Source organism: Oryza brachyantha, chromosome 6 (assembly GCF_000231095.2).
Source record: "Oryza brachyantha chromosome 6, ObraRS2, whole genome shotgun sequence".
NCBI lineage: Eukaryota > Viridiplantae > Streptophyta > Magnoliopsida > Poales > Poaceae > Oryza > Oryza brachyantha.
Genome location: NC_023168.2, coordinates 14,088,830 through 14,100,004, shown reverse-complemented (window position 1 = coordinate 14,100,004; position 11,175 = coordinate 14,088,830). Strand labels below are relative to the sequence as shown.

The 11,175-nt window shown below is 40.3% G+C and overlaps 1 protein-coding gene across 1 annotated transcript; it reads right to left on the bottom strand.

Annotated features, from left to right (window-relative positions):
* Positions 1 to 9,973, bottom strand: LOC102707503 (50S ribosomal protein L1). Its single transcript, XM_015838121.2, has 10 exons — positions 9,374 to 9,973; positions 8,023 to 8,109; positions 7,035 to 7,076; positions 6,862 to 6,967; positions 2,666 to 2,730; positions 2,533 to 2,577; positions 2,317 to 2,424; positions 2,141 to 2,228; positions 1,724 to 1,770; positions 1 to 580 (listed from the first exon to the last, which is right to left on the bottom strand). The coding sequence occupies exons 1-10, from the start codon at positions 9,947 to 9,949 to the stop codon at positions 503 to 505; spliced, it is 1,242 nt and encodes a 413-aa protein (XP_015693607.2). The 5' UTR covers positions 9,950 to 9,973; the 3' UTR covers positions 1 to 502.
* Between the last annotated feature and the right edge of the window lie 1,202 nt (positions 9,974 to 11,175).

Here is an 11,175-nt window from a genome sequence, read left to right as displayed (position 1 = left end):
CAGAAACGAAAAGATGACTCTACCACTGAAAAGGCCCAACAAACTGAAACTGGTTCGCTTTTTATGGTCACGGCTGAAGATCATGGCCCTTCGATTCGAGTGCCATTCTGTTGAATTTGGATCACAGGATACAGTATCTCAACCATTATTATCATCTCGAAAATGCTAGAACTATAATCTTGTTTAGCAATGAACTCAAGATTACATTTCTTACAACAAAACGCAGAACACCGTAAATGACACAGATGGCCCAGCTAACGCAATCAAATATTTGCTGAGAGCAGAGGACAGAGAATCCCCTATTGCATGGGGGAAGAGATTGAAGGAGATACTGTCTCTTGAAGGTTTTTGGTCCACAAAATCATCATCCCAGTGTCAAAAACAGCCATCTATCTAACTGCGCTAGGTCTCTATGCTCCACCACCAAACCGTCCAAAACTTGCAAAGCCTCTGTTCACTAGTGCAAAAAAGAAAGGTTCGTTTAACTTGTGATTATATTGAGTTAGCTGGCTTGGACCTTGTTATAATGATCAGCTGCCGCAGATAATGATGGTATGGTTACAGGAAATCCAGGCCCCATCTGCATGAAAGTTCCTCCATTAAGACAGAAGATAAGAGCATTTCAAGGACAAGTTGGAGACAACAAATTAACACAGAACTATACACATTGCAGTTGAGGATGACTAATCGACTAACTTAAGATATTTTATATTTTCTCTTCCAATTACTTGTGAACTTGCTTATGTGCAAATTAGAAAAGCAAATCCCAACTCATTTTACTCATGACTTGCTAGAAGTTCATACTGATCTAACCACATTGGCACATTGAAGTATAGGTTGAAGTTTCATGAGAGTACTTTAGGATGGTCTCTACGGAGTAATACTACGAGTAGGAACTATCCATCATCGGACAGTTATACTCCCCTTCATTCTACGATCATTAATTAAGTTGATAATATAAATAGCTATGGCCCATTGAACGAGAAAAGGGGAAAGATCTAAATCATTTCGATTACCAGGAAAGACCACCATAAAAGTTGTGTATATGAATACACTTCATTGGATGATATAGACAGAACCAATGTGTGAATCATGTCAATATAACTTAAGCAGAATCCCAGATCCCAATATTTTCCAACTTTCTAAAGTCCCTAGAAGAATTTCCAACTTTTTCCCCAGCAGAGACACGCCTGCCCTTTGAAATCTTGTAATTGATATAGCCATATCTACAGACTTCAGTACAAGCCAACTGCTTTATGAAGTTTTATGAACAATGTTTCAAAACTTTCATAAAAACAAGCAGCACATTCAAGGCTCAAAAGCGAACATTTGTCATATTTCAGGTTTTAATTAGTGGTCCAGGTTTGAATCTAATTATATAAACTTATTATAATTATGATATTATTCTAGTAGGGTTCTTCCTAGTATAGTCATAGCTGCAAACAACATTAGGTTTCTTTTCCATTCATGGTGACTCAACTGTAGCTTTTATGGTCATATTATTTCACACAAAAGAAACTGATCCAAATCTAGTACTTGCAAAGCACCCTATACAACAATTGGCTCCACAAGAGGATGAGAAATCTGGTTCAAGACATTTAGCATTTCTCCACTTGGATACCATTTTGTGTGAAGTATTCCATGACATCCCAATAAAATAGAAAAACATGCGTGCAATATATGTCTATTCCACATCATAAGGACTAACAAGGGAAAAACTTACCGTGCTACTCAATGTGAACTTCTTCACGTACCCAACATACTTTGAAGCTGAAAGAAATAGAGAATGTTAATACCTTGTATGGAACTATTGAAACGATGCAATTTTTTCTAAAAATAAACATGAAGGTGTATTGGAAAAAATATTGCCATTGGAGTCACAGAATGTGAAAATCAGATATATTTTCATATATAAAACACTGATTGTAACTCTGAAGATTGAAATCGCAGCACTGACAGCTAAGCACTAGGATGATTCATTCAAGGCCAATCACATTAAACGTTTGAGAACATTTTCTTAAAATCACAGCGTAAACATTCACAAATTGGTCACATTGGAATGTTTCATTCTAAATATCCACAACTAAAATACTAAGGAGGTGCTGGTACAAACACTGTCAACACTCAACAGGTCACTTACTTTTCTTTAATCCCACCGGCTTAGCCAGTAGGAGTGCATGTACAAAAGCACCAATATTTTCACGCAAACTCTCATCAGAAAAATTTACCTGTAATAGAATAAAAATAATAATAAGCCGTGCAACCAAGTTGCAACAAGTAAACTGTAAAATTTGCATAAATGCTGATTTTCTGTACCTTCCCAAGACCAACATGCACTATAGCTGTTTTATCTATTTTGAAATCGACCCGGCCTGATTTTGCCGCTTTGACAGCACCAGAAACATCATTTGTCACAGATCCTAGCTACAAAACAATATGTCACATGGATAATTTGTGGTACCGTGCGAACCATTAGGTGAGAACATTAAACATAATATTTCATACAAACAAAAAAAAAAGACAAATATTTACCTTAGGATTTGGCATCAAACCACGTGGACCCAATATTCTAGCAACCTGAATAGACAAAGCAGTAAACATAATGATAATATAGCAAACTGAGAAATACATTGAATAAATTGGCATTAAGCAGCAAGCATACTACCTTCGAAAGACGAGGCATGAACATAGGGGTTGCAATGCACTTGTCAAAGCTCAGTTTGCCACCTCCTATATAGATAATCATAGATGACATAAAAATTGCAATCAACAAGGATGTGATAATGTGAAATATGAAGATACAGAACTAAGAGCATAACTAATTCAAAATATACCATACAATACAGTAATAAGAGACTGAATACGCAATCATTTGCAATACAACCTTTTTTCTTTTAAAAGAAAGATCGAACTATTTTTATACATTTTCCATGAAAAGATCTTAGATTTTCATAAAGCTTGCATACCTTCTCTTCTATATCTAATCTACTATTAATTCATAATGCAGTTGAACTTCCCCTAAAGTTTTCTGATAAAAAATATCAACACTCCGTGTGTTGTATTCGTTCCAAAATGTACAACCTATCATACATTGCATATACCCTGGCCTACTTGATTCCCAGTGAATTTCAAGTTCTCTTTTTTGGATTGTTTTCGGATACTAGGAGAAATTGATGCATGGCCTGATACTTTCCGAAAAGCTCCTCATGTATCTATAGTTGATGGAATAGACCCTCCCACCGCCTGACATCTCGTGTTTTTTTGGCAGTGGTCCATGTCCTTGCTAAAAATACAACGTGAAGACAAAATTCCGCTTTTAGCGGTAGTGCTGTACACTTAAAAGTTACAAGGGAATATTCGCAAAATATCCTCCTAGCTGATCCCGTTCCGCATCCTCGGTGTCCACCAGCCACCGTCCATGCCCTCATTCCATAGTCCCTCTCTTGCTTTCCATCCCCATGTGTACCGCCGCCACCACCACCAGACTCACCCCGGCAAAACCTCCAACGCAATACTAGCTTAGCCTCCTCATCCCCGAGCTATCGATGAGAAAGCTGGTAGGTAGAGGCCCAAAGCATCAGGATCCTCGGCGTCCCATCCTCAGACCACCTATGTGCTGCCTCAAGTTTCTCCTTCATTGCTAGCTTACAGCCCTGCCGCCGGGAGAACATGCAGGGTGCAGATGCAGCAACCATAGATGGATCTCAGGTCACAAGGTGGAGATCGATCCCATCCCATCCCCTACCTACCTTCTCCATGGAGGAGGCGGAGGTGTCCTGCCATGGCATCCTCAATCTGATCGGGCAAGGAGATGGGATGGGAGGTGGAGGTGGAGGAGGGTCTCTTTGTCGGCTCCATCCCTGCCGATTCCATCACCATACCGATGGATGCCACTTCCTCCCCTAATCAGCTCCCACCTTTAGTCTATGATGCCACTATCATATCCTCATCTAGACCACGCCATGGACGGGGGCTGCAGCACCAGTGCATTCCAGGGTTGGTCGGTGTGTTCTGGGTTGGGTACAATATGAGGCTTCATAGTGGATAGTGGTGTTAGATAGTTCGTGGACCAGCTATCACCTCACTGGAGTTTTGTGTCCGTCAGGTGAGCCCATTTCCCCTGGAAATCAGCTTTCTTTTCCCTTTCTTACACATACATGCTCAACAGAGATGAAGAGCTCGGTTGTGGTGAGTTCAACCTAGAGGCGACGGCCTCAAACTGGCTCTTCTTGATCCTAATAGTGACCCGCCTTTCAATGTGGTGCACATCTTCCTAATTTCTTGATTTGATCATTTGGAGTTTCTGCTAAAACGCTAGATTTATACATCGGAAGCCCTTAGCTCATATTGGCCTTAAAATATGTTAACATTTCTGACTAACTTACCAAAGCAAGCTCTGTTGTTTGGTGTAGTTGCTAACTAGCTGGTTAGGATGATTGGACTATATTATATTAATTTTGTTTAATTTACTGCCTTTTTCAAAGGGACAATTGCTCATTTGACCCTTGTTTGAAAGCTAACTACCAAAATAACCCTCCCTTTTTAGGTTTGCTCTTTTGAGCTTGCTTTTCAAAAATCAAGGCGTCATCTGACCCTCGTCTGTCTACACCGTTAGGGTTTTGGTTTAGAAAAATAAAAAAAATAAAAATATAATTATGAAATGACGAAGCTACCCCTGCAGTAAGTATCTCAACCAAACCCTCTCTACGTCTATCTCCACCAAGAGAGGGCAAAACGGTCAATTTATCCCCTAGATCACACTGTTAACCACACTTCACGGAATAGGGTCAGTTGATAGCTTTATTTTTGAAAAACAGGGTCAAAAGAGCAAACTTGAAAAAGAAGGGCCATTTTGGTAGTTAGCTTTCAAACAAGGGTGAAACGAGAAATTGTTCAAATGAACTGACATGCTCGTGCTTGCTCTTTTGCACAAAGGTATGGACTATATATAACGTTAGACAAAGCAGCTCATTGGTCAAATACTCAAATTGTGTTCAGGTAATTGGAACGTGGGATTGCACATGCACTACAGATAATGGGCCAATTAACATGTGAACATTATTTTCCTAGATGAACAGGAATAAAGGCGTAGCATCTGTTTCTTTAACTTCATTTCATTTCAACCTTCTTAAAATATGTTAATGAATTCATAAATGTCCCTTCCAACAGGGCAATTCAATGCATGCAGAAAATGTGACCGGCGATATAGATGCCATAACCTTCTTGCCTGAAGAAGGCAATATACATATACTGAAAAATATATTAATAATGCAGTGGGCAGTGCTTTGAAAAGTGAATATAAAACCGTGCATGGAAGCTACATGATCAAGCTCGGTCTGTAAACTATCTCCTAAACTATGAATATGATCTGACACAAACACATAGAAGTATTGTAAAGAACGATGGCATGTTTGCTAATCTGTACATGCAACATCACTAAATGTTTATTTACCTAATGAGCCCCTGCAAATGTTGTTGTGATTGCCATAGGCTTACTAGATGCAGAAATTAATTGCATTGGAAGCTGCCAAAGACTATCATCCAAAAGAGATGGTCATTTGTGCATTATGCTTATTGCTCTAAGTCTAAGGTACCCAAAAGAAAAAGAGCTGTCATGCTATAGACTCTTATATCTTCCTGTTATTTTCTTTGACGAACAAATGGAATATGAATTTCAAATGGAACATTATGAATTTGTCATGTAGTTGACATATTACCATATCATTAAATCTATACAAAGATTATTTCCATACCAAACTAATTCAGTGGTGTGGCTTTTTGCTTGCAGGAAATAAGGCACTTCATGCAAAGACTTTGGGGGTGCTGTAGTGCCATAAGGTTAGATATTTCAACGAACATGTGCTTTCCTAAGTGCAAGCAACTGTGTGATTCTTTGGGTTTTATACCATTTCTTGAACTTCATGATTTCTGCTAGTAGTTCATATCTCTCCATTTTGTAATAACAGAATCAATGTAGTTCAATAGAGCCCTTTTCCATTGTAGCATCTTCAGTTTCAAATTTTACAATCTATAATGTCTTTTTCTATGAGCAATGATGGTACGAGGAATGTAACAGAGGCAGGCTTGTCATAATTCCTGTATGTTTGGACATTTATCACAAAAAAAAAACTGTGTATTTTTTGTTAGGTTCATGTAGTTCAACCAGCCAGTGTTGATTCCCAAATTTTTTGTTCACAAAGTTTGTTAATTTTATTACAAAACAGCTTTATTTTATAAAGTACTCCCTCCATCCCTAAATTTGACGCCGTTGACTTTTTTATACGCGTTTGACCGTTCGTCTTATTCAAAAAATTTATTTAATTATTAATTATTTTTATATTATTTCGTGTATTGTTAAATATATTTTTATGCATATTTATAGTTTTACATATTTGACAAACTTTTTTGAATAAGATGAATGGTCAAACGCGTATAAAAAAGTCAACGGCGTCAAACATTTAGGGACGGAGATAGTACAAATTATGTGCACAATATTTGTGACCATGGCATTAATATGAATGATTTTATTTTTAGTGTATAAGCCATTTCCATAATGATATACTCCCTCCGTTTCAGGTTATAAGATATTTTTCCCTAGATTGATCTATGAACCAATGTAGATCTTTTATATACATTTCCAGATTCATTAGTATCCATATGAATGGAGGAAAAGCTAAAACATCTTATAACCTAAAACGGAGGTAATATTTTTTAGCCTATTGGTCAACAATCGCCAATGTGCTAAGCTTAAGCCATACTTAGGTGCACAGTGTGCGCTGCGTGGCTCCGGGTGTCCCCTTCTAGTATGTCTATGTCATTGGGAAGTAAAGGAATTTATACTTTTAGGAGGAAATAGCGTACCTGTGCGGATCTCCTCAATCAGCTCATCACCACCAACAACATCGGCTCCAGCTGCTCTAGCTTCATCTGCTGCAGGGCCTTCCGCAAATACCGCTACCCTAACAGTCTAAAAGTAAAAAAGATGTCAGCACAAAACACTCCAGAAAACCTAAATGTTCTATTTAGAAAGCTACCTTGCCAGTGCCATGAGGCAAAGTTAGCGCACCACGCACCATCTGTACCCGAGGGAGAAATGTGGTCAGTATAGTTTCTCAGTAATCTAATAATCACAACAAAAAAAACATTAATCTTCATTAATCGACTTAGTATTGGATCATGCATGGCAAAACCACTGTACACCGTTTCTTGTGCATTTCGCCAATCCAAGTAATAGATGGGGCACAGCCAAAATAGCAAAACATCATAACGGCGTCTCCAAAGAATACTAGTTAACTTATGTAATCTCTATCATGATTTCACCTTTTGAGGAAGGCTGGCCTCACAGCAAGAGTGGAAGCATAGAAATACAACAATAATTTCCATTAAAATAATTGGTTGGTTATCTCAATCAGCACATCCTCTTATGACACATTTGCTGTCATAACTAGTGGTTGGGACTCAGGAATGGTTTCATACAAATATAGTTTTTAAAACTTAAAATGACCTAAGAGGCTGCCTACTGCCTAGGCACACCTTGCTACTGCAATTTCACCATATTTCACATACTTATACAGGTGCAGCTAAAATTGTACAAACTTTATATTGCTTGCTTTGAAAAGAGATTTAATAACATGAATTATGGATTTTTGCTTCTTCTGAAAATAATGTGCATCTATTTGTCAAAATTATAGTATTCTAAAATATTTCTGTTTAAACATGCATTTCGCACTGTCAGCTGGGTGGGTGCCTTTATGGTGTAAGCACCCTACTACCACCCACCTAGCGTATAATGCTTTCTAAACATTGCTTACAAACCCACTAGCTGAACTAAAAGGAAAGTCATATTTGAGTATGAGGAGATGGCAAGTACATGTTCTCAAAGCACAAAGAGCAAGCTGGCCGTCAGTAATTCAATGCCATGACGAATGACAACACTATTCTTCCATGTTAAGTAGCATGCAATAAAACTTAAAAGTACAAAATGAAGAACTTTTATCTATTTTATAAACAAGTACAGCAAACCTGGTCACCACGACGTGGATCAACACCTAACATCACATGGGCTTCAACTGTTTCAGTAAAATTCCGCTTCTTTTCATCTGCACTGGTCTGAAAGACAGGACAAGAACAAAGTAAGAACACTTAATGTTTCAGATGAGCAAATCGGTTTTTGTGTTTTAAGAAAGAGTAAAGTATGCAAAATGTTGCCTACTCCAATAATTCTCTGGGATTTTTTTTAAGTTTTCAAGGCATATTAACCTTTATGCAAGGTTGCTAAAACCGCGATCCTGAATAGGAATCGGAAGTTCTAAGTTGGATCGCAAACATAGAATTGCACATAAAAAAATTTCGTAGAATCATAGATTCTACCTATATAGAATCGTAAAATCGTACAATAGAATCAAGATTTTGACTGCCATCCAAACAAACATCAAACAGGAAATGCATAAGCCAACAGCAGACTACAGTATACACAAAATATTTTATGTATATTTCTACCGTTATCCACTACTTATCATACTAATGGGAGGATGTGGCAGGACTGTAGTGGAAAATTTTGATCATCTTGTAGATATGAGGTGGTTGTACCGAATTCTATAATTGACCACAGTATTCTCAGAAGTAAACAAATGTTACTGTTCTTATATGCAAAGTTTTTAGAAAAAAATGACATTGCTCTTACAAAATTATATTTGTGGTAGCCATTCTATGTATAACACAAAAGGTGCTCATTAAACTGAGGCACCGAGCTCATCAAACTAACACTTTCATCAGAAATTGTTCTGATTAGATATGATTGAACTTCCTATCCCTAATCACTAAAATGTAATTTGAGCTTTCCTACTTATGTACCAATTCTGAACTGATAGTGTTGTTACAAAGCTCGTACTATACTGATATGTACTAATGAAAACTCCTGAAATGATAATAGAATGTAAAGCTTGGATATCTACCTATTACCCAAGAGCCTGCGCAAGGACTACATGGTTCCTCAATTCTCGTTGCATGATGCAAGTTCACCATCTTGTTGCAGATTTAATGAAATTATTCACCATAAAAAGCTCAAACTACAGTCCATCATAGTACGGTATGTTAACAGCAAATGAACCCTCAGGGAGCTTAATTTATTAACAGTTCTCATCATATCCAATTATACAAGACACAGAAGTACTTGGAACCTGACAGGCACTTCTGCACTGATTTAGTGCATAAAACAATGTAATCTAACTATTGTGCTTTTGGTTGATGATATTAATATATGTACTACTATGTAACACATGTTACACACCGCTCTGTAGTAGTAAAGTCATTATCACATTACGGGTATTATCCTTCAACGCAAGCCATAGGCCAAATCACAAGCAATGCAGACCTTGATTTCGCGGATGGCGTCGACTAGATCAATGGCGACCTTCTGCGGTCGCTTCTCCACCGGTATGAGCGTCGGGTAGGGCACCTGCTCCTCTTCCACCTGCATCCCGAAGAAGCTCCTCCTGCCCCGGGTGGCCTCCATCTCGATCCGCTCGGCCTCGCCCCGCAGCCCCTCCTCCGCCGGCCCCTCCTGGGGCACCTCCTCCGCCGGCCAGTCCTCTGGAAGCGGCGCGACCCTGGCGGGGTACGACACCGGCGTGACCGCGGGCACCGCGTCCTTCACGAACCGCAACTCCTCCCGCGTCCACTGCCGCTGCGGCGGCTCCTGCGATCTCCTCGGCGGCGGGGGCTGAGAGACGGGGCCATCGCTCGGGGCCGCGTCCTCCGCGGCGGCGGGGGCCTCCTCGGCCGTGGACTGCGGCTTCGGGGCGTACGAGACGGGCTTGACAGGAGGCGGCGGCGGCGTTGGGCCGGTACCGGAACCGGAGTCAGACGAGAAGCGGAGGAGCGAGAGGAGACTGCACGGCCGCGTGTGGCGGCGGGCCGAGTGGGAGAGGAGGAGGCGGAGGTGAGCCATGGCTGTGGCGGCGGCGGCGGCTGGCGAGGCCTGGGGTTTTAGTGGGGAGAAGGGGAGAGAGTCCAAAAGTGAGTGTGAAATGGAGGCACCCGTACTGGGCCGGGCCGGGCCGGGCCGTATTTTGTAGCTGGGCCTTTTTCATGCGTGTCAATGGGCTTGTTCGGCCCAGTTCAATGGGTGGAATTTGGGCTGGATTTCGGGCCTTTTCTGATTATGGGCTGGAATACTACTTTGAATTTGAATCAGGGTTTACAGCACTGTTCACTCACTGATTCCTGCTCCCTGAGTGTATTATGCCGATAACTGTGATTATTTCTTGGTTACGAACACAGACCGACAAACTTTGACCAAGCTTTTGAATATTAGCTTGGTTGTTTTCCTAACTTAAGCCAGTTGACCAAAGTTATTTATTATTCCCCATCCTAAAATATAGTTTTGACCCAACCACAAACCTAGACATCCAAATTCATACTTAAGCGGCTATATTTTGAAACGGAGCGAAACAATCAATAGCTGACAGCGGTATGACATCGCATTTGAGCACAGCAATTCTTCCAATGTTGCCCCTGGTAAACAAAACATTTTTTGTAAAGCAATTTGAAATACAAACAGATGCACAACCCATCACGGGGCACACGTGTTAAAGAACGTGCGTGCGGCCGTTGCTTGCTGCGTCGAAGTTCTGACAGGTCAACCATCCGCTTCACCGGTGAGGTGACATCCCGTGCTGCCGCCGTGCTTCCCCCAACTAGTTGGCCAATGCGTTTGTTCACGAGTCACCGTTACGTAGGCTCTTTTCTCTTTTTATAGAGTTTCCTCGAAACACATAAATTTTGTATAACATTTTGTAGAAAAACGGTTTAATTTTCTCTAAACCTTATCTCCCGACGGCGGTATCACGGCCTGCCTGCCGATGTTATTGTACTGGCCGCCGTTTCGGTTGCACCAGCACTGCTCCACGTCTGGGTATCATTCGGAATTCCAAGTTATACCTGATGCTGCGCAACAAACTGGCACTGTTGGGTCGGTGACAGCGGCAGGTTAGCAATGATTAAGGAATCAACAGTTGAGCTAGTATAAGTGCCTGTTTGGTTCCAACCAATTTTTTATAGGCCCTCACGTCGAATGTTTAGACACTAATTAGAAGTATTAAATATAAACTATCAATAAAACCCACCTCATACTCTAGACTATTTCGCGAGACGAATCTATTGAGCCTAATTAGT

Excerpts from the sequence above, each read along its gene's own strand:
- LOC102707503 (XM_015838121.2), bottom strand. The coding sequence starts at position 9,949 with ATGGCTCACCTCCGCCTCCTCCTCTCCCACTCGGCCCGCCGCCACACG. Across the intron at positions 8,110-9,373 it reads ACGCCATCCGCGAAATCAAG|ACCAGTGCAGATGAAAAGAA; the intron begins GTCTGCATTGCT and ends CCTGTCTTTCAG. Across the intron at positions 6,968-7,034 it reads TGCCTCATGGCACTGGCAAG|ACTGTTAGGGTAGCGGTATT; the intron begins GTAGCTTTCTAA and ends TTTTACTTTTAG.